Here is a 22,808-nt window from a genome sequence, read left to right as displayed (position 1 = left end):
TGTCCAAGATCGTCTTAGATCAGATAAGTAGTGCAACTAAGGATTGCTTGATGTGAACTGCTGTGTTCGTCTCAAAGGTTGTGGTACTTCCAGTGCATTGTACAGAGCCGAATGGAGTGGAAACACGTAATACTTGAAGTGCAATGTTTGATCAAACTTTCCAGGCTTGTTACAGCAATCAAAGCAGCTTCGATGCATTTAAACCACTTGCTACGAGGCTAGAATAGAAGAAAACTACAATGGCGAAGTCATTTACTCTTCCACATTTTTGATCTGAACTCTTCTAGCCTTTTCTTGCATGTACGAGAGCCTTACCTGTCATCTCAACCATGGCAGGGCCTGCACCACTACCCTCATCGGATAATGGCGGTCGCAAAGCAGATCTCAAATCTGTGTCAGACTCGATCGAGCTTGCGAGAAAGTTCACCGCAATGGTCAAGACTCTGGCATCGAACCCAGAATACCGCTATGTAGCTGAGCTAATAGACCAGATCCCTCGCCTTGAACAGTCAGTGCTGTCAAAAGATAGGGAGATCCAAATCCTCAAGGAGAAGAATCGGGAGCTTGAAGAGGAAAGTGAGAAGGCAAGTAGGCGTTTAATCAGGGCTTACGAGAGAGAGTATGACCGATTCAAGGATGAGAAATCAGCTCTGAATGGCAAGATTAGTGGTTTGCAGGAATTGAGCAAAGCTCAAGAGGAGGATGTGAGCCGGCTTATGGCAAGTGAGAGCGAGCTCAAGGAGAAAGGACGGCAAATCAAGAACATGTGGGTTGCAGAAAAGGAGAAATTGTCCGAAGCAAACAAGAAGATCAAAAATCTGGAAGGGGAGGCCAACAAGTCCCTGACAGAGAACTCCCGGTTGAACAAAGAGCTCACTCAAGTTCGGACTGAACTGTCTGGCGTGAAAAAATCCTTCGAACAAGCAGAGGCTAGAGTCTCGGGACTTGAACAAGAGCTCTGTTCGAAGGATAAGAGCTTGATGGAAATAGAAGAACTGGGTGTTACTTTGAGCGAGGAATGCTATAACAAGTTGTAAGTCATCGTCAACGTCTAGGGAAGATCTTGAGCTAAAAATCATGCAGGGTGGCAAGCATTGAAGCTGTGTGGGAATCAGTACACAGTTTGGTGGAGAGTTACTTTCGCAAGGACCTTACCAAAGATTCTCTAAAAGTACGTGATATCAGGCGAATCGGATGCGCGCTGGCTGACTTCCGTAATTCAGGCAATAGATACCTGGACAATGCTCAGGACACCACTCGACTTCCAGCACCAAATTCCTCTGCCAGCGTCAAATTCTGCGGCAGCAAAAGCTATGCGTACTACGGTGATCCTTGCAATCCTTGCCAGGCTAATCGACAAACACATCTTTCACCCGACCTTCCTCCTGGAGACCGATAGCGGATTACGCGACATGCTTCTCCGGCAGGCGGCGCTGCACAGATCAAGGGAGTCATTCACTCGATCGTTGTTACTGAACATGTTTCCGGAAGAACAGCAATCCAGGTCCGAAAGAATGGTGTCAGTGGTACTCCAGGAAATGGCGCCTTACGTCCGCAATCTCCTCCCGCTAGAGGAGATTAGCATGTTCCAAGAGAAACTCCGACCGCTGATCTGCGCTGGACGAGATGTGTGGATGTCGATCCAAAGGCTTAGAGAACGGCTTGAGCCAAGCTTTGAGCTCATTCAGTTCGAAGATTTCGATTGGAAGACGATAGCGCTCAAAGGCGTCAGCCACGAGCAGCCGAACGGCAATCGCACCCCAAAGGCTGGCCCAAAAGACGATGAAGCGGTGCTTATGATTTTTCCCCGTTTCTGCATCGTCGAAGATGAAGACCCATACCCCTTATCCCGCGGCATCGTGATCACTAAAAGTCAGATAGAGAAGGCCACTCAAGAAATACAGAAGCTTCCCTCGACCCCTCCGGTTCGGAAGTCTCTACCATCACGCACTCGCCGACAAAGTTCCCAAGACCATTCCCAAAATACTCTACATCAAATGGAAACCAAGGGAGCTGGTGATTTTTTACCGCAAAAGCACTGATAAGGAGGAAGATCAGACGGATGAGGAAAGAGGGTGTCTAAAATTGTTTTGCAGTCGAGTTGGAGGCGATTGGCAGGGAAGAAGTCACGTGGGAATTTAAAGCACGATAATTGTGTGTTATTCTTTCATCTCAATTTTTCATTAATTTCTCTTTGGTTCCTGTCATCATGAGAATGAATAGCCTTTCAGCAGAGAATTTCAGAATTTGATCCCGTTCAGAGATAGGAGTGAGACACTGAGCTTGACGAATGTTAAATCCGAGACCTGTCCACAGTCTACAAAGCAAGGACAGAGCAATGTGCGCACAATATTAATCACCCGATTGTCAATTTCCCCTCACTTAATATACATGCAAGCAACGCGTTTTATATAGTCAGTGCGCAGTCGGTCCCGATACCATGGTTAGCGGAAACTGGCGCGAGAGGCCTAGCAGTTTATAACATCGATGTAGAAGTCTGGAAAATGCGTGTTACATCTTGTTTGAGTGTTTGGTTATCTCTACTAGGCCGACACGAGTAGCAGAACTATGTACGCTTACGCGTAAGGTAGGTTATAAGCTGTAAGGGTGGACGCAAGGAAAAACAGCTGGAAGGGAAGACAAGAGGGATTTATCGCGCGGGGAAAGATAAGAAAGATGAGTGGGGTAGGGCTCGATTAGGGCTGTCGTACGCTAATCTCTTAATGGGTGGTTCTGTCTTGTTTAATTCGCAATGTCTCATTTCGGGCTAGCGCTCGCGTTAGCGAAATACAGACGATGGTTGGCATGATCGGCGCCCAAGCGCCGTACATTTCGGCCGTGCTCTGCAGTTAATTCCTCTCGTCACACGCATGACTCTCTCGCATCACTGCTACAAGGGAGTCTCTTGCAACCGTAAATGTACTGCCCGGATTTCAGGATGAAGGCAAGGAGCTAATAACATTGTACCATGTGGCAACTGTGCTGTGTTTCCATTCATGCCACTGCACCTGAAGGTAAAGAGGATGATGTCCATGTTGCGGCGTAAGGCCAGGACGTAGTTTAAGACAAGATCAAGATGCAATTAACATCCTAAGTTTTAGACTATCAAATCGTCAATCCTCAGTGTCATGGCGGCTGAACATTTGCAAGCAAAGATTGGCTACGAATTTGTGGATATTGGGCTGCTTGATTCCGCTCTCAGGGCAGCCCACAGACGCGACAACCAAACTCCATCTTTCGACGGGAACAGGGGTCTGGCTAGCTTGGGGGCATGTGTGATAGAGATGGTGCATACACTGTATACCGTAGTCGTGGAGAACGGTACTCAAAGTAAGTCTCACTCTGCGCTCCTTGACTGGCAAGTTTCTTAGGAAAAGGTAGAAGATGTGAATAGGTGTGACCGCTGGTACCGAACCAAGAGAGGACAGGCAAGAGCCTGCGCGAAGCTAGGTATTGACAGTTTCGTAAAACGGAGCATTCGACAGCAGCACGACAGGCTCTCTCCCACGGTTCTATCCAATGCTTTAACTGCTATTTTTGGTGCAATCTGGCTTGATCTCGGCAGAGTTAACGAGGGTGCTTCGAATGCTTGCGCGCAGATCTTCCGCATCTTGTGTCGAATAAACGATGCGTTCATGGACATGATGCCAACAATCGAGGAGAGGAATTTTACGGCACTAGAGATGGATGATGGCAGCATGCCTGGCGAAATATCGGACTCAACCACGCCAAATCGAAATCCGGATCTATTGAACGCTTCGACGACCAGTTCCTCCAATGAAAGTCAACACGGCTCACTTGCGTGTTCGTATCCATTTTTGCTTCCTTCCCATGATGTGGAACCCGAACTCGATACTTCTAGCCTAGTTGGAGCTGAGCGTATGTCATATCTCCCAGAGGATTGGAATATCACTAACATCATAGAAGCCCGTGCACGGAATACACACGTTTCACGCGTTGGCCAATGTACAAGCGTAAACAGTTCGGACGACTGTGGACCGCCTGCGCTTCATGCGGTGGGCGCACAGTTGGAGCAGAGAAACCAAATCGGCAATGGAGGGACGGCTCATTCTCACCCCAGGCCATTAGACACATCTGAGATCCCACACAGAACCACACAGACTGGAAATGAGAATCACTCGCGGGCGCGGCGTGGAAGACAGCCTAATAGCTCTTTGCACCAGAGGCTTATGGATGAGGAGTTGGAAAAATTGAACGGCTTTCCAGGCTCAAGGCGCGGCGATCTAGAGGCTCTTCTGGACCACCCGCAAATTGCCGAATTGAGCGCTAACTCCTCATATTTGGGACAGCTGCATCTACTCTACCTGGGAATTGGCAGTTGCCAATCTCTTGTCCAGTTTAAAGAAAGCCTTCGAGTTGCCAGGACTAAACCAAATACCTCTGTCTACACCATCGGACCAAACCTGCTTCCCGTGGAAAGATTTAGAAAAATCTGTCTACATGACGACCAGGAAGCTCTGTCTGTACTGGTGAGGCGTTATCACGTGGTCAAACTGTTCGAGACAGAGCTCGAAAACCTGCGTCAGGACAATGGAATGATCGTGGAAACGCCGTCCAATTTTGGAATGAGCCATATACCCCAGGCGGGAAACCCTGCTATGATGCAAGAGGCTGCGCTTACAGACAGGTTGCTGGAAAAGGTCGCGCCGGATTTAATGATGGGGACAACAGAGTTCAGAAAGGTCCGCGAGAGACTGAAGCAGATGCGGAGACTTGCAAAGAAGTTACAGATACTGACTAAACGATATGGGTTCGGGGTTCTTGCGTTGCTCCCAAGCGGCCCATCGTACTCGGACTTTACGATCACTGATTGCAGGTCAGTATCGGAGTTGATCTGTTACGATGAAATTAGCTAACATACGTAGGCTGATATCAATCCCGAACGCCGTGTTTGAACAGTTTGCGGAGCTACTGCATCAACAGCAGGGAACGGTTCTCACCAAGTTCAGCAAAGCTGTTGAGCCAGCTCTCACGGCACTCGCAGACGGGAAGCTGGAATCTGCGACGTTGTTTCCTATAGAGTTTGCGGAAATTAGCGATTTTGAGAGGCTACCAATGGGCTCACAAGAGCTGTTGGCTGTTTGCATGTGCAGGGTCCCGAAGAGCCACTAATTGGAGCTGAGCTCAATCACCTTCGCTATTTATTGTTATTTTTCTTTATTGGCTTAGCCATTTCCTTTGGAAAAAGTCGGACTCGAGATCAAATAGACATGAAAAAAATAAATCAAGAGATATTTTCAATTATTAATCGTTTGGACTAATCAAGCGAGAAATGCATCTCAACACAACAGGTCAATCAAGCCGCGGAAGGTGTACAAAGAGCAACTATAATCTTATTCATGAAATGCTGTAGACTCTACCGCGCGGCGTAATGCCCTGTAATCCTTCCCAGAAGGGTTTCAGTCGCAGCGACTCAGAAATCCAAGGAGCGCAAGTTTATTCAGTGCAAGATAGCTCAGGAGAAATGAAATGCGGAAAAGTAAAGAGACGCTCGGAGATCACTCAGAGGTAAACATGTATTATTTCCGAAAAGCTCACATCTGAGAATGTCTTGTGCACAAGAAAATGGTTTTATTACCAAAAGTTTCAGTCTTAAGCTCAATCGAATTACCGAACCTACAGATGCAAAGAGCGTCCTAAAAGAAATATGCACTACTACACCTTTATCTACCTCTACTCACACTGCAGACTTTTTTGTGGCGCTTCCAATGCATCTTTTGGCAGGTATGGTTGCAATATTGAACCTTTCTGCATCGCTGACATGCCTTCAACCCTGATCTTTCCGCTCCACAGTTGGCGCAAGCATCGTTTGAACACGTAAGACCGTTATCCACCAGGAATACTCTTTCAAACGCACATATAATTGTATCGAATGCTGAGCTCCGCATAGCAACTTCCTCAATGTAAGGGACAGGGAACAGGGCCGGGATGGCGATACGCGTAGCACGGTCGCGTACGCAGCTGTACGAAGCTGCATCAGGAAACCGATCTAGCATCTTCCCTTCGCCACAGGAGCACAGTGGACTCTCCCCGTGTGATAGAGACACTGGAACGCCTTCATCCTTGCTGTACTGGCAGTCGTGACGGTGCTGCCAATCTCGACATCTCTCGGCTGTCGCAGGCAGGAATCGCTTCCAAAGGATCTCCTCGTCGCGTGAGATTCTCAAAATATGCACTTCTGTGGAGCGCTCGCAATCGTAAGGGAGGGATTCTGGCGTGTGGTATACCGGTACAAAGTACGCGTCGAGGACGAGCGATCCTGACTCAGCATCGTGCCGGATAGCGGAAGCGATTATAGCAGTATCGCAGTCTCGAATATCCGCTCCTCGGCTGAGAAGGATAACAACTCCATGCCCTTCGTCATTTGCGCCCTCACATTGAACATCGACGAATGTGGTGAAGATTCGAAATAAGGACTCTTTAAGGGCCGAAGGAGCTTGCTCGGTATCGTGACTGCCTACCGTGGCTCGTCGAACATGTTCCCTCGTGCTGAATGTCGTGTTCATGGTTTCTTTCACCCAGTCAGGCTGGTGCGAGATATGAATAACAGGCGCCTTCTCCAAGTTTATTCGCGGAAGCGCCCACGAAAAGAGTTCTCCTCGACGGTCGCGGACGACGGGACATGGGTTTGATGCATAGCCGTTTGGATCCAAGGGTTGTGTCAATAGCGCCGAGACCTCGATCCACAAGCTTACCCTAGCGATTCTGGTCCTCAAGGATCGGCCGTCGATAGGATAAGGGTATATCAGAACTTTGGGCTGACATCCAGAAATGTTGATGGTCACCGTACAGGGAGATTCGGACACAACAACTACAGCCGCTCCACTCTGGAGAGATTTAGACGCTTCCGTATCCCGTTCGAAGTCAGCCCGGACGCTGATTCTCTCTGCTTGTGCCGATTCGTCCAAGGAAACTCTTGCAGGCGTGGATCGCTTTACTGGGGATCTCTGACCACATGAAGCTGGGTTGCACTCCCCGTTGACCTGAGATTGTGGTGGCTTTTTTAAAAAGTGCAACCGATTGCTGTCCTTGACTCCGGTTTCGAAGACGATGTTTTCTAGCCCAAGCTTCATTGTAAACTGGACAGTTGATGGGGAAGTATCCACCGCCAGGCTAACACGCAGACTGCTTCTTGGGCCCAGGAGTAGAGTGAAGAGTGGAACTTGGCAAACAACAATAAGATCTGACTTTCCCCTCCACCCAGAACTATCTTCATCGACTGTGCAGATACCACTTTCACACCCTTTGACTATCCGTCCAAAGAAGCACTGAATAGAATGGAACGAGTTTTGGTATATAGTGCCGTGCGTGATGGAGATGTGCAGCCCTGGGGTACCTACTGTATCGGGGCTTTCGTTGGTGAAGACCCGCAGCTTCGATCTGGGAACGACGAGTGCCACGAAGATCACGGAAGGAATGTCCGCCTCTTTCAAGAGACCCGTGTCAAAGCAATCAGGTCCAAAGATCTCGAATGGTGGCAGAGAGAGATACCTAGGAGGGCACTGGATTGCCAAGTCCTGCGAAAGCCCAAAAGTGTGCATGTGGAGGCGTAGTTCTTGCAAGCAGTTTGGACCAATCATGAGTGTGGCGTCAGACTCTACCATGTCCAAGAAGATCGCCATACAAATATCCCAATCTGTTTGGACATTGCGCTTGATCATGGATATGAGCAGTGGTAGGTTGATGCGGGTGTAGTAGCGCAGATCCGCTGCGATAGGCAATGTAAGTTGTCGCATCATCGACAGAGGATCTAAGCTGGAAAAGGTTCTGCTCCAGTCTTCGTACTCAAAAATCCTCAAATACATCTGGAAAAGGATACAGGCCAATTCCAGTGGCTCAAGGGCTGGTTGAGGTATTTGAATATAGCCGGAGGGTTTGGAAAGGTCCACCGAGTTGAAGAACTGGTCTCCTAAGACTGGTATTCTCCAAGGAACTCGTAAGCGAAACTGTCTGGAGCCGAATATAAAATACTCTGAGATGTGGCTGTCGACGGTGACTCCGGTTAGATATGGGACTGGGGAAATCGCTAGAAGAAGCGACATTGTCTTGACATCCGAACACAGCATCTGTTCCAGGGAAGTTTCCGGGTTTCTTGAAGCTCTTAGTAGGCTCTCAGTGTATATGACCGAGCACGGACTACGACGGAGGAGAGGGACGGCTGCTGGCAGGACATTCCAAATGCCTACGTGGTCGAGGAGATTGGAAGTGTCGATGACGTCGAAGAACTCCGTCTCATCTGAGGGAAGTTGAAGAGGGGTGGCGGTCCAGAGGTCTTTATATACGGTTGAAATGGCTGGTGGTTGTGAGATTTGCGGGTTACGTTCCTGGAGTCCGTAGCAGAATCGGATGGCGTCTCCGCAATAAAGGTGCAAAACCACACACGAATCAGCCAGTCCCTGAACGAAAGCGTTGCACCATTCTTGAAATTGAGATTTTGCAATGGAAACCATACGCTCAATCTCATCCAAACCGTCGGGGATGTCGAAGGCCTGTGCCAAATGGAACCCTTGGAGAGGATCGGTTCCGTAGTGGACGGCGAAATCCCCATTCGACGCAGACGATATCGCAAACAGCGGATTCATGCGCCCTCTTCCACCAGGCTCCAAGCCTTCGACATCCTCTTTGTTTCCGCCGACTACTCCAGTCGCCCAGTATTTTCTGAACGCCGTTGACATTGCGCTGGCTGACCGGGTTGCATGAGGGCCCGCCGACCGTATCCCGCTTATGACAAGTCCGTGATCCCGAACCCTGGTGTCATAGATCTTTGAGATTGCGTTGCGTCCTCGTTTCTCAAAGTTTCGCTTCTGCTGCTTCGTGAATGATGCGGTGTTGGCATACTGAAGCCATATGTCGCGAACTCGGACACGGGTATCCTCGTCCATGAATCGTGCCCACGCGCCGTAGACCGAAGACGACCAAGTATCCATGCAAGTAGCGAGGTCTGAAAGCTTTTGGGCTTGATGCTGGATGAAAAAGAGATCTTCTTCGGGGATAAACATGTGGTAGAACATGTTCCAAACGACGCGGGAGAACTCATTGCGACTTGGTGCTGGCTGATTGATGTAGTATCGGTCCATCAAAATAGAGAAAAGAAGTATATTTCGAGCTACGGCTTTGTTATTGAAGACTTCCAATGACGAAAGAGGGAGTTTTACCAAAAGTTGCGGGCTCCTGGTCGCAGCAAGTGATATGGATTACGGTGGGTGCTAGATCATTTAGTACACATCAAGATAGCTTTTTTAGAGCTTACCTTTCAAGTTGGTCGAGTAGAGTGAGAATAGAATGCTGCGTGGGTCTCCACAGGCAAGAAGCAGGAGCTTCAACTCGCATTGCTGCTCAGGCTTAGACCTGGGCTCAGGCACATCGCGGAGCAGGTTAACAGCTGGGGTATTTCCCACAGGATAGAAAAACTCGCGAAGGCGGATCGTCAATTTCGTCAACATTGTGGCAATTTGAATCAGATGATTTGGTCAATGAGTGCTGTGATGGATTTTGAATGATCTCAAAGCGCCTTTTATAAATACTATTGAGTAGTGACGGCTCCACTTCCTTAACCCCTTGATACATTAACTGCATATTATAACACGATGCTATGCATACTATCGTACGACCATCTTACGATCTACTACTTAAGCCTTACAGCTGCTGTGTTAAGAATGTTCTCTACGTTCTTACATTATAAGTAAGGGTTGATTGCGATATAAATGCTCTTAAAAAAGCCATGTAACCTCTTTTATCTAAGTGAAACCCTGGTTTGCTTCTATCCTCCGGAAAAAAAAAATGCGTATTCGCCGTTGTCTATGAGCGCTTAGTCGTTGGTGATGTTATGCTGGTGTAATGTTGAAGGGCCTAATATCAGTACAGAATGGCGGTAAAAAGTAAATGCTGGCGGTTTGATGATTAAAGGCATATTTTATCTACTATGACATGGTTTCTGCCATCGGACAGTGAGTCATTCTTCACCAGCCATTGTTTACCACATTTCATTTTGACCACCCCTGGTTTTCCTTATCAGCCCGAGTCTTGCTCCCTTAATCTAGAGTTGGGCTTGGTAGGACTATAGTACATTTTTGAGCTATTTGCCGGAACAGCTTAGCGTCGACCACCTGAACGAGGAATTCCTCGTTCAGGTGGTCGACGCTTAGCAGCATTCGGCGTAGCGCATTATTTAAGTGTCTCCAGCTAACATAAGCATGTCCCGCTATCCTCGCGTCTGTCTCAAACGTGCTCGATGGGCGACAGAGATCACAATGTGTTACAGTATATGCGTTGCATACCAAGACTGGGACATAACTGTGAGTAATTTTAGGTGTGGAGGACCGGAGCTGGCTTATCCCAGCGAAGGTGCAAGAGCTTCTAGCATTACTTGACTTATTAAAGCGACGCTACATTCGGGTGCCTAGAAAGCAGGCTCTTGTGCTCCAAAACATCCATGCGGTAAATCCACCGTTATGCGAGGATCGTTCTTTTCTATTCCTGATGAGTAGCAGCGCGTGTCAATAAATCGTACCTAGTAATCCTAAAGATATTCGCTCCGTAAGGGGTGGGGTGTGGGCTCACAGCCTACAGAATGATCTGATCAGCCAATGCAACCCGTTTTGCCACCTTGATGAGCCGCTACCTGCATCTTACAAGCGCGACCCTCATTAGCTAAATTTCTGTCCTTCAGCAGCCTGTAGATATCTTAGGCAACTGATTCCTTAATCCCTTGCTACCAGTCCCGACCCTGCCATGGAGCCTGGCCCTTGAGATATTTGCACGCCTACGACACCGGTTCTCTAGCGCTCAAGTCTCCGTAGTCTTCGGAATACTATTAACTCGCCGTCAGCAGTCGGCGCGAATACCTACGAGTTTCCGGCGTCCGCTCACTGCTGGGTCCGTTTTGTCAAACTTCTCTCTTGCACAAGGAGAGACGAATGATGAATTGGTCTTCACGCTCGCTTTCCTCTCTGGCATCTTCACCACCGCCCGATAGCGGCTACGTCACTTAGCAGGCCTTAAGCACCCATTGTGGCTGGGTGACTTGTTGCGCTATCCCTTTTGTACATTCTAACATCACTGCCGCTGTTTGGACTTCTTGGTTTAAAGTGCCCTCAACGAGCTTCGCTACTAGCAGTCCTATCGACGCTGACATAACACCCTCAACACTATTTATAGTACGAAAGTCTAGCTTGATCTCTTATTATTGCTATGTTTTTCTTTACAAGTGCCTGATTACCACTTGTCCATCGCAGTCAGCCCCTAAACTATCCACATCTACCAGCGAAAAATATCTCCTGTTCTTCTTGTGTATTTCTTTAACTCGCTCACAGCCCGAAACACTCGCACAATCTCCTCTTCACTCCTGCCAGCTCAATCTCGTTCAACCAAATCTACGCGATTGACTTGCTTCCCACGCAGCGCCGTCTACCACCCGCCATAGTCCCGCGGCAGCGGTTCAATCCCCACAGGTCTGTATAGAGCATGCCAGCTGCCAAGGTCATCCTCACTACTGAATCAGACTTCCAGCTCATCGCGTAGCGCTGAGCGGTATCCCGACTTCGCATACTGATAAGTGGAGTTGTCATCACTCCAGCGCATGTACGCGCGGAAAGCACCAAATGCGGCTGATGAGGTACTCGTTCGATTATAATTGAAACCATTCCCTTTCTCGTAAATTTGAAAGAAGATATCGAGTGGCGTAGCTTTCGGTTGGACTTGCTCATTTATCCCCTTCTTTGCATGCTTCGCACGGATGCGATTTTCCATTGCAGAAGCGGTTTCAAAAGAGGAGCCTAGACAGTAAAAAAAGGCGTAAATTGATGCATGCGAAGGCTGTAGGTCTTCAAGTAGGTGACAGTTGGTAAAAAAGGACTTCCGGTGAAGACAGGGGAGAGCAATTCTGCCTTTGCAAGACGCGGATCGATTATCTAGGAAACCTCGACATTGAGCCTTTAGAATTCTGGAGAAACTTGACGGGAATACCTTTCAATTTCTCGAATGGCTTACTAGAGACGGTACAGAATAAGCAATATGTAGTATTAGCTCGCCGCAACCATTTAGAATTAATTCGCGTCATTGGGAAGATCTCACGCATGTCTCGCCGTATTTTCCTACGTACTGCACGCTCGAGTCCCATTATTGACTCCTATATAGTACAGCATAATAGTTACGCTCGAACATACCTGTTAAACTACAGGCTAAAAGCTTTCTAGATTTTGTTCTAATAAACTTGAAATATAGCTAGTCTGAGCGGACGTTACCGAATACGATACACGGTCTCGTACTACCTCTTAGTATTATCGGCGACGCCGCGATAATCAACCGCGCTAATTAACTAACCCTGACTCCCAAGAAACCAATCAACTACCGCCTCTGCGACCTCTCCACTGCGAGGCATAAGGGCACAGTCTACTGGTGTTCAACCACGATAGTCGTAAACGTCTAAGTCCGAGCCATATTAGATGAGGAGGGTGAAACCCTCCAAATGGTCGTTCTCCGCTGCGTGGTGAATCGTTGTAGCTCCAGACTCAGCCATGGCTCTCACATCTGCTCCTCTTGACAGCAATATTTGTAATATTTCAGTGAACCCCTTCTCAGCGGCCAGGTGTAGGGCTGTTTTGAACTCTAGAGACTCCGGGATATTAATGAAGGTAGAGTACGCTGCATTGCCCTCCTGGAGGTCGCGGATAGGGGACTGTGGTGAGATGTTAAGGAGAATTTCCATGGCTTGTCTGTCTCCCCACATCGCTGCTAGTATTAACGGAGTTCTACCATGACAATCGACTCCTGGATGCCTGACCCCGTCTGACGCGAAACAAATAAGAACCCCATAAAATGATCTTTCAGTGCCTTCATGAAGCAGTAAGCTGAATCTGCAGTCTCCTCGAAGCAGTCGACAGACTGCTTCAGGTACCAAGGTTCCGGCTTTGACCTTCGTGATCAGCTGAACAGCATTCAGAACGAAGTCCTCGTCTTTCCCGAATAGCTCTTCCAGTTTCCGTGCATCCTCGTTAACGAGAGCTCCTTTTTCTAATAGCTCCCTTGGCAACTTCGTATCCTCGAAACGTATAGCACCTCGGAGGCAGCTGTCCAGAGAGGAACCAGGAATCTCTAAACCGACACAGGTATGGACAAGGTTGTAGAAGATTGGATGATTGGGAGCAGGCTGAGTTTTGAAATACTTTTTTCTGAGAAGTACATCCAGGGCCTTTTTGATGTGTTGGGTATAATCGCTCCCACTCTTGTCGTAGTGATCAAGTAGTACCGTCAGGGTTTCATTCCGCTCGTGACAGCAGGCGGCACTGAGGGCTGTTCCGTACGGTCCCCCGATCCCATTGACATCGACTCCTCGAGAAAGAAGAGCTCGAACAATGTTATTGAAGTCTAATGCTGAAGCCATTTAGAGGGGAGTTGTAAGTGAGCATTTGTCAGTAGCTTCATATACGATGAGGTCGTTAGGATTTGCCTCACCCATGCTGACTTGCAAGTCGCTGTGGGAGTAGACAAGTAGACCAGGCCTTTTCATCCGTGAATGGTTCACATCTTGAGGCATAAGCTCTGTTCGAACTACAGAGCTTTCTCTGACAAGCCATAGAGCTGTTGCTTCACGGCCCCAGTGGGTTGCGAGCAAGACACAGCATGCCTACATTGTTTGTTCCGTCGCGTGAACTCCCATTTCAAAGTAGAGCAAAATCCAAATCTTGAGAATAGACTTGTCTTTGGAGAAAATTTTGGTCTTCCTGAAAGTCTCATAATATTGTTCTCCAAATTTTGCATGGTCCGCCCAATGATCGGTAGCGTAGGACATCAACGGAATTTTGGCCACACCTGCTTCCCAATCACCCGTGGTGTATGGCAACACGCTATCCAGATATGATTGAGCTCTTTGATCCGAATGATCAGGGCTGGTTTAGGACTGGTTCAGAGGACTCATCGAGGATCTACTCGTAGCTCTCCCCTTTCCCTTCATTCGTCGCACCTTTTCCGGTCCTATCAAGCGCCCTTAAGATTCTAGTATTCAAATATTCTTACCAGAGCACGTTGGTCGACTCGCCAACTTCATCATCGTCTTCTCGGTTTTTGGCCTCTTTGTAGCCCCAATCGTGGCGCTCTCGTTCTCGAGTGACAGAATTGAAGTCAAGATCGCTGTTGTGGTTTCATTCATGCTTTTATTTGGGGCATTGTTAGGAACTTTCACAGTGACAAAGAGCCATGACGTCTTCGTCGCGATGGCCGGGTAAGTTGAAAGTCTCTCGCAAACTTCCGTTCCTCGTTTATTTTTCACTACACAGCTATCCACATAATCTAGATGTCCCTACGTAAATTTCCCTTGCTGTGAATTATCTCTAAGGGGGTTTTTCGCTAACAGCACCGCATTCTACTAAATATTGCGCAGTTTTAGTAGTGTTTCTGATGAACATCAGCTGATGTTGTTATACTTCGCACGAGCCGGGACGGACACTCATGAGATGCAGTTCGTCCATCTCAGGATTTAAGGATGGCTAATCATTTTCCCCTTCTCATCTGCTATTAGCTGAAAGGGGTCTATCTCAATGCAACCTTTTCAAAGGTTTCTTTTATCTCTATCCTATGCAAATACGAGAACTCTTTCCATCCATAGAGGTTATAACGTTACTTGTTGTACCGGAGTAACGGAAGTTCGCATTTGTCTGCCAATATAGTTTCTAGTCTTACATACGCTTATACTCAGTATCGTTCGATTTGTTTTAGCTTATTACACCTAGAGTCTAGTAGCTTACGGAAGGCGGAAGTGCGGGGTAGTGGACCAAATACTTTGCCTTTTCCCGGATCACTCGCGGAACAACGAGCCACCTTATGGTTTTGATGAAAAAGGTAAACCGAAAAATATAGTTTAGCTTGACCGATCTACTGCGTCGGAAGACCAATGGCTCTCAACGAAGCAACGTCTTACTCCGAGTGCATGTTGAATCGGATTCTCACGGATTTAGTACTATGCCTTCGCATGTGACAGCTCGGATTGCCAAACAGGTTTGACAGTGCATCTGAGGGCACAGAGATAAGACGGATGCGACAATTGCATCGTTGATCGCGATCCCAAGACCGCTTCGTATAATACGAGCATATCATGATTCCTCGGCCATTGTTAACACCTGTCAAGACCCGAAACTTACATGTTGATCTCCTCGCCATGCCACAACGCAAGAAGTCGAGATCTACCAACGCATGTGAGTGCTGCTCACCAGGAGCGCAGACCCCTGGTGAACCTCGAAAGGACCCGCAACAACGCCTTCTAAGTCGCTTTTACGAGCCACTTGTCCTTCTCCGCATCCTGGGCCAAACAAGAGGCGAGCGCATCTCTCGGTTAGCACATGGGAAGCCGGCCGATCTCTCGAATTGCCAGCTACGTAGGACTTTTCTTGACTGCTTAGCGTACACCTGCGATTACGAAAAGGGTGGTGAGACGGTCACATCGATCGCGTTAGAGGCAACGCCGCAAGGCCCGGTCTTTTGGACGAGCGCAAACAAGAATCCTAGTCAGAAGGTGACAAGCTTCCTAGACAGAACTTTGAGGAAGCTACGGGATGTGGCTCAAGCCCCAGAAAAAGATGCATCCGAAGAGGCTCGATTACTATCCAGGGACTTCGTTCTCTTTGCCCGAAGCCGGGTTAAGAAGTACTGGTCTTGCCTGGCTCGGTGCATGCAAAGATGTTTCACCTTGCTATCTAGGCAAGGTCTCGACAACGGTATGTTCAAAGCCTAGTTGGTCCTTAGTGATGCACTAACAAAATAAGACCAAGAACTCTTTGCCTGGCTGAAACTTTTCAAGTTCGATCCTGCGGACCCGTCCCTGCTTTGTCAGTCGTGCTACGAAGCACGCAAAGCACCTCAGATGAGAAAGCTTGACGTTTGGAGCCAGAAGCACATCTACTGCAACGACAAAAATCTACGATCAAATCCGTTCGAGCAGGCGAAACACTACATAGGACGGTTAGGCTTCCACTTTCATGCTACGACATACTTGGTTGCTGCGGCCAGAAGACTCCCTTACCTTTTTGAGGGCTACGAAATCCGCTGTGTGGAAACGCCACCACCTTCACGGCACCCGCCGCCGACAGATGCTAAGACGAATTTCGATAGCATTGTCGTTCGCATGCTTCCATCCAACGCAAAGGATGATGTTGCTCGCTATCAGTTGATGCTCGCTCACATGTCTGAGAAATTCGGACTATATTCTCGTTTCATGTCGTTCTACGAAGATCCAAACTTCTTACCACGCGTCCATTGCGAGATTAATCTCCTTGAGCATTTTTACACCAAGCGATTGCCTTTTGTCGACTCAGACCGGTATATCGGCTGCAGCAAACCCGCCTGCTACTGTTGTCTGCTCTACATACGAAACCACCCGGGATGTTTTGTTGAACCTGCATCCCACCAGAAGATCTACTTGAACTGGCGGCCACCGGATCTAGATCTCAAAGACAAGGAAAAGGCGCGAATTCACCAACGCGACATGCTGAACTCGATCATACCGATTCTGAGAAAGGAAGCCCTGCATCAAATATCAGAGCGTGGTAGTCCGGTCAAATGGCACCCGGATTCTACGACAGGCATCACAGCATCGGACAACGTTATCCAGGACTCACTCACGACCCTGAAAGAAGGGAAGAAAATGTCAGGATGATCACATGAATGCTGAACGTACCTTGTATTCGTTGGTCCTAGCCGTCTTTAGTGGGACTTAAGGCACTCTGTACGTTTATCTCTCGCTTGGTACAGGCAGACCGCAGGTTGAATTCACTTTTCATTCCAATGATGATCTTAAGTTCTATTAACTAGTTCGATAAATGCATGAAGTCTTAATCAAAAGGCTCAATGATACCCTGTCATGTATAGTATTAGATCGGATTGCTCTACGACGTCCTCTGTGGAAACCTAAAAGCCGTTAGTACATTGCCACACCTTTCGTCCATTGCCGCCTTGCCTCGTTTCTCAGCCCAACACTGTTTAGTGATCATGCGGCGGCTATACCGTCCCACCAATTCTAGTCCGCCCGGACAGTCGTATGGTCGATTTCAAAAATTGAATCGCCCGCCTTAGCAGGTGATCTCGGTGAATTGTTGGGACTTGGTCGATTGCCTTTTTGCAATTGCAGCGCCGTATGGCGGATGGGCTGTAACTGAATTGGGATGGAAAGTGTTCGAATCGGGCAATGGCGCTTGGTTTGGCATTCCTGATTCTGCAGTGGGCTGGGTAATTGTCGAAAGATTTGCTGAATCGCGGCTACAAATATGTTCGTTCTTGATTGATAGCAGTGTGCGTTTTCTTTTTGGCTTGGCGAGGTAAGTGTGGAGTCGCATGATGCTAGGAGCAGACCCCGCAGTTCTTGCTTGGCTAGACGCACCTCGTCAGTAACGAATAACTTTAAACGCTCCATTCTGAGTCATCTGCTTATAAATGATTACGTTGTGATTTTCTGACCAGATGGTGGAGCCGGTAAAAGTCGTATTGTTCACAACTTTCTTTGCATAGGCGCGAGGCCTACAGGCCTGCTCAAAGGCGGAGCGAGATTCTCGTACCATAAACCGCTGTCTCGTATTCTCACGGAGGTCACCGAAGTGCAGCATTGCTTCCAGACGTGTTCGAGGGCCCATGCTGCGAGAAGTTCCTAACGCACTTACTGTAATTAGAAGTAATCGAGCGCAACATAGCGGCTAATCTGCGGTATCGGCGATTGTGCTTCCTCGCTCTCGCTCGTATAGCTCGGTTCTTGCACAGTAGTCCGAGAGTGGATTCACATGAAACTCGCAAGGCGCACGTCGGCCAGATTACTACTACCTAGGACCTCATCGGAGTGAAGTATTCTATTCTTAGAGAGTCCCAACACCGTTCCAACTCCCGGGACTACTGAGATGTGAACGATCTGTTGACCCGTTCTAACCGAACGGCCATCATGTAACGCTGGGTCTTGGGGGAGGGGACACGAGTAAACAAGGAGTCGAGAGACGTCGGCTTGATGCGCAGCGTCCTGAGGTTCGCTACCACGATCAAAATGTCACTAGACACTACGTGCAGAGGATAGCACCCGTAACCAGGCAGGGAAGGTAAACAGGGTAGGTACAAATCAATGATTGGAATTGACCACGAGGGTCCTATCTACTGCAAACAAGTGTACTATGGATGGCCACTTGGCTGCCCAGACTGTGGTGCTGGTGTGATCAATGGGTGGCCAGTGGCCGTGGCGGGGCGCATCTTCTTGAGGAGATGTCATTGGCCACTTTGGGTGGGCCCGTCTCCCTGGGTCGTAACGCCTAGGCAACAACCCTAGCGATAGAGAGCATTTGAGCAGGCGAGTCAAATATGACGAACTCTTGCTCGGTTCCCCCAGTACAGAGGAAGTAGAAGGTGTCGCTGGTGCCAACTTCGGTTTGGGTCATCAGCTTGAAGCTGATATCCCGAGTGTCATTGATATCGATGACAGCACCTTGCTGTCGGGGCTGGATGGCAGCCTCGTAGCCCGGGAAGTTGCACCAGCTAAGGGCGGCGTCCCAAGTGCACCCTGTAACCTCCGTAAGAGTGTCTCCTTCCTCGTTGGCAATCCGAGAGCAGCCAGCTAGGGCCTCGCTGAAAAGAAGGGGGAGGAAGGTGAGCGCGTAGGTTGTCTTCATTGTGGTGGCGTGTCGGACCTAAATCGAATAATACGTGGCATCAGTTACTCTGCACGTTGAAGAAAATAACGAACACTCAACATTCTCTAAAGCTGTAGGTGTAGGAGTATACTTACGAATCGTTAGCTCGAGGTAGCTTAGAATGTTTGAAATGGTCAATGAGAAGAACGCACTTTATATAAGAGAGACCGCCGCAATGCCCAAGGAAACATTCCGCATCAATTCCTTGTCCTTCGTAATTATATCATAGGACTAAGAGAATCACCTTAGGATCCACGTTTCTGATACGCTAAAACTAGCGCCTGCCTAAATCGAAATAGATGCCTTCCTAAATCAGCTCGAAAAGGCGAGGGACTTGGCAATTCATAAAGTGTTTCGCCTGATTTAAAAATGCATTGCTCGGCTCGGTTTACTACGGGAATAGGCTTATTTGCAGCTCCAACTGTGGTGCTCTCTTTCTCAGGGGGGCAGGACTGGAGTTAAAATTGCTATTGTGATTTTGTTCATGTTTCTCTTCGGACCAACACTGTCAATTATTCCAGTGGTGGGGAGTCATGAAATCTTTGTTGCAATGGCCGGCTAAGTTGAATTGAAATACAGCTAAGACAGTTCCCTGAAAATTGTGTCTCATCTCTTCTTCGTTCTACATTTCCCGATAGCAGAAATTTTCACTAACCTTATTGCATTATATCAGATACTGCGCTGTTTTGGTCGTTTTTTTTTGGGAAATATCGGGTAAAAACGACAATTACTAGCATTCGGCGCTCATACACCCAGTTTTAAGGACCACTGTTTCAATTTCTCTTATTTCATACATAGAATCCTGATTCGAACAAATTGGAGGCTACGTCAATGCAACAAGTTTGAATTGTATTTTGCTTTAGGTAGCTCGGTCAACATCATTTATTCGATGCCACTTCAATATCTCTACCCGTCTATGGATGCCGTGCCATGGTTACCGAGCGGTATATCCACCATCCACCGGGAGATTTACTCCAGTAATCCAGCTTGCATCATCGCTTGCAAACATGACCGCAATCTTTGCGATGTCATCTGGCACTCCTGGACCACCAAAAGGATGCCTCCTCTGCAAGACATCTAGAGGAGTCAAATTTGAAATCGTCTCTTCAAAGATAGCAGTTCGCGTGTCTGTTACCTTGTCAGCATGTTCCCAGGAATGTGTGACCTTGCCAGTGGAACGCTTACAGCCAGGACATATGGCGTTGCAATGAATGCGGTGTTCCCCATAATCGCACGCAACCTGCCTGGTCAGGCTCGTCACTGCGCCCTTAGAAGCACAGTAAGATGCTGCCATTTGTTTTGGTTAGCCTGGCCTCTGTGGTCCTTGCTGTTCGTGTTATGAAGTGGCTTACGATTTTGTATCCCCGCAACAAGTCCCATGACCGAAGAAATGTTGATGATCCACCCACGATCCCCCGACTCATGGGGCTCCTGCTTCAGCATCTGTGCAATCGCATGCTTGCACCCCAAAAATACCGACCGAGCATTGACCCGCATCGTATCATCCCACACTCGATCTTCGGTAAGATGCAGCACCGCGGGCGTCACAGCCTCATACGCCACACCTGCGTTGTTCACCATGCTGCAAAACAACGATCAGTAAATCCAACCTTGAATCCGCAAGAGAAACAAAATAATTCTCTTACACATCGACCCTTCCAAACAACCGCACCGTCTTCTCCACCAACGCTTCCATCTCCCCCGCATCCCCCACATCTGCCTTCACAAATTCAGCCTCACCACCACTTTGCTGGATCAGTTTATGCGTCTCGACCTCGGTCTCCCCCGAAGCTTTCAGACGGGCCAAGGGCGTCAGGTCTGCGCAAACGACTTTAGCACCTTCAGCCGCATATCGCAGGGCAATGGCGCGGCCGAGGCCGGAGGAGGCGCCAGTGACTATAGCAACTTTGTTGAGTAGGCGGGTGCCGGGTAATGCTGGTGGCGCCATTGTGGAGGTGGGATGCAGGAGGTTGCTGTTGATTCGTTAGTCGGTACTTATCTTGGGGGCTGGGAGGGATGCCGTGAGGGGAATTTAGGGTTTTGCTTAGAAATAAGTTTTGATTTCTAAGCTCAAAACATGGTTGTGGGGGTGTTGAGCTCATAGATGAGCTCATTGTCATACGGAGGTTGGGGGCTGAAAGAAGGTTTGCCGAAACGGAAACTGAACATCACACACAGCCTGCGTCCTGCTTTCAGTTGCGGAATTCTTAATTTTGTCACATTTCTCTACCTTCAAGATGGAAGACAAGCAAGTATGGTCAACAGGCGCTATCAACATGGCCGCTTGGAATAGACGTTGTGGATCCAGAAGGTGGAGTTGCCCCGGCGGTATGGATATCCCATCGGTATAGATCCTACTTCTCTATTTTATCTCCGATCGTTAACGCCTTTAACGTTACCTAATAAATGTTTTTCCATGCGGTTTGCCGAATCGAAAAGATTCGTAAGCAACGACAGTGCCAAGCCGAAGGATGAGCGCACAGAATCCATTTGTCAGCTGGTTATGAGCGCATCGAACATTGTGATCCAATCAGATGCATGTGAGCCAAACTACCTTCTATGTCTCCAGAGTATCATTTAAATCGTTCTGAGGAAGTTCGATGAAGGATACCACCTCAGCCCTCAAGCATTTGATCTCCGTCTTCCAACTCTTGCTCTATTTACTACAGACGCCCAGGCTTACACTCGTGAAGTTTTCTTGTTAGTATTTCAAGCATTATCCCGCAAATATTTGCAAGCCCATTTTCTCTTACAGCCCTTCGACAAACTCGCTACAACATTTAAGAGTCTCAATGCAAACAAAACTCTCTATCCACACTCCCAATTTCCCATAAACCATCAATCACAGCCAATTCCTCCACCTCACTAACATACACCCCTCTCAGCTCCCTCCACAATGTCCACCATGAAAGTCCTCAAGATCAACGACGGCAGCGCCGCCATCGTCTCCGCTCCCATCCCCTCCCTCCGACCCAACCACATCCTCGTCAAAACCATCGCCGTCGCCCTCAACCCCACCGACTGGAAGCACATCTGGGCCTTCTCGGGCACGGCCGGCTGCACATCCGGCTGCGACTACGCCGGCGTGGTCACCGCCGTCAACCCTGGTTCCGCCTTCAAGCCGGGCGACCGCGTCGCCGGGTGGACGCACGGCGGCAACATCAGCAACAAGGAGGACGGCTCCTTCGCCGAGTACCTCGTCGCGAACGAGGGCATCGCGCTCAAGATCCCGGAGGGGGTGAGCTTCGAGCAGGCGGCGACGCTGGGGGTGGGCATCACGACGGTGGGGCAGGGGGTGTATCAGACGCTTGGGCTGCCGCTGCCGGGAGGGGAGAGGAAGGGGGAGCGGGAGAAGCTGCTCGTGTATGGGGGGAGTACGGCGACGGGGACGCTGGCGGTGCAGTTTGCCAAGTTGTGAGTCTGAGCCAACGCCTTTCACTGTATCGGTGGCCCTGGACGCTGACATGGAGGCAACATCGACAGGTCCGGATTCGAGGTCATCGCCACGAGCTCGCCGCGCAACTTCGCTCTGCTCAAGGCTCTCGGCGCCGACGCCGTCTTCGACTACAACTCGCCCACCGTTGGCGCGGATATCCGCAAGCACACCGCGAACCGGCTGTACTACGCCTTCGACTGCATCTCCGAGGGCAATTCGGCGCAGATCTGCGCCGACGCTTTGTCGACGGACACGGCGGCGCGGAAGCCTTCGTACGCCGCGCTTTTATACACCGAGGTAAGGGCGCCCCCCCACATTCGTGTGTTAGGAACTGGCTCGCTGAGTGTTGTTTTCTTCTGGCCTTTAGCTCCCACGTGAGGATGTTGTTGCGAATGTCACGATGGCCTACACCGTCTTTGGCGAAGGTTTCTGGAAGCCGTTTGGACCCGGAGACTACCTGGCTAGCGCTGAGGACTACGAGTTCGGCAAGAAGTTCTGGAAGCTGACTGAGAAGCTGTTGGAGGAGGGTAAGTTGCAGGTGCATCCCCCGGATGTCAGGGATGGTGGGCTGGAGGGTGTTCTGGAGGGACTGCGAGAACTGAAGGATGGAAAGGTCAGCGGGAAGAAGCTTGTCTATAAGATCGCCCAGCCTTAGTCACCAGCTGTCTTCAGTCGCCTATAGGACGAGATCGTTTCACTTA

At 49.0% G+C, this 22,808-nt stretch overlaps 5 protein-coding genes across 5 annotated transcripts; 2 read left to right on the top strand and 3 right to left on the bottom strand.

Moving 5' to 3' along the window:
- Positions 1-329: 329 nt before the first annotated feature.
- On the top strand, positions 330-2,042 carry LTHEOB_9957 (Mei5 protein; the record flags this gene model as incomplete). Its single annotated transcript, XM_035519601.1, has 3 exons — positions 330-1,033; positions 1,084-1,171; positions 1,224-2,042. 3 exons carry the CDS (start codon positions 330-332, stop codon positions 2,040-2,042), a joined length of 1,611 nt encoding a protein of 536 aa, XP_035368269.1.
- Positions 2,043-8,406: 6,364 nt separating this feature from the next.
- On the bottom strand, positions 8,407-9,464 carry LTHEOB_9956 (uncharacterized protein; the record flags this gene model as incomplete). The annotated part of the gene is made up of 3 exons (XM_035519600.1): positions 8,407-8,417; positions 8,474-9,070; positions 9,272-9,464. The coding sequence occupies 3 exons, from the start codon at positions 9,462-9,464 to the stop codon at positions 8,407-8,409; spliced, it is 801 nt and encodes a 266-aa protein (XP_035368268.1).
- An 8,829-nt stretch (positions 9,465-18,293) lies between these two features.
- On the bottom strand, positions 18,294-18,650 carry LTHEOB_9955 (Serine hydroxymethyltransferase; the record flags this gene model as incomplete). Its single annotated transcript, XM_035519599.1, has 1 exon — positions 18,294-18,650. One exon carries the CDS (start codon positions 18,648-18,650, stop codon positions 18,294-18,296), a length of 357 nt encoding a protein of 118 aa, XP_035368267.1.
- Positions 18,651-19,605: 955 nt separating this feature from the next.
- Positions 19,606-20,619, bottom strand: LTHEOB_9954 (NAD(P)-binding protein; the record flags this gene model as incomplete). Its single annotated transcript, XM_035519598.1, has 4 exons — positions 19,606-19,799; positions 19,857-19,958; positions 20,024-20,253; positions 20,318-20,619. The coding sequence occupies 4 exons, from the start codon at positions 20,617-20,619 to the stop codon at positions 19,606-19,608; spliced, it is 828 nt and encodes a 275-aa protein (XP_035368266.1).
- A 948-nt stretch (positions 20,620-21,567) lies between these two features.
- Positions 21,568-22,762, top strand: LTHEOB_9953 (alcohol dehydrogenase; the record flags this gene model as incomplete). The annotated part of the gene is made up of 3 exons (XM_035519597.1): positions 21,568-22,085; positions 22,155-22,404; positions 22,475-22,762. The coding sequence occupies 3 exons, from the start codon at positions 21,568-21,570 to the stop codon at positions 22,760-22,762; spliced, it is 1,056 nt and encodes a 351-aa protein (XP_035368265.1).
- Positions 22,763-22,808: the final 46 nt, after the last annotated feature.

The sequence above is a fragment of the Lasiodiplodia theobromae genome (genome assembly GCF_012971845.1).
Source record: "Lasiodiplodia theobromae strain AM2As chromosome Unknown scaffold_35, whole genome shotgun sequence".
In the NCBI taxonomy this organism is placed as follows: Eukaryota; Fungi; Ascomycota; class Dothideomycetes; order Botryosphaeriales; family Botryosphaeriaceae; genus Lasiodiplodia; species Lasiodiplodia theobromae.
The sequence above is the reverse complement of the archived record's forward strand: the minus strand, read 5'-3'. Positions and strand labels throughout refer to the sequence as shown.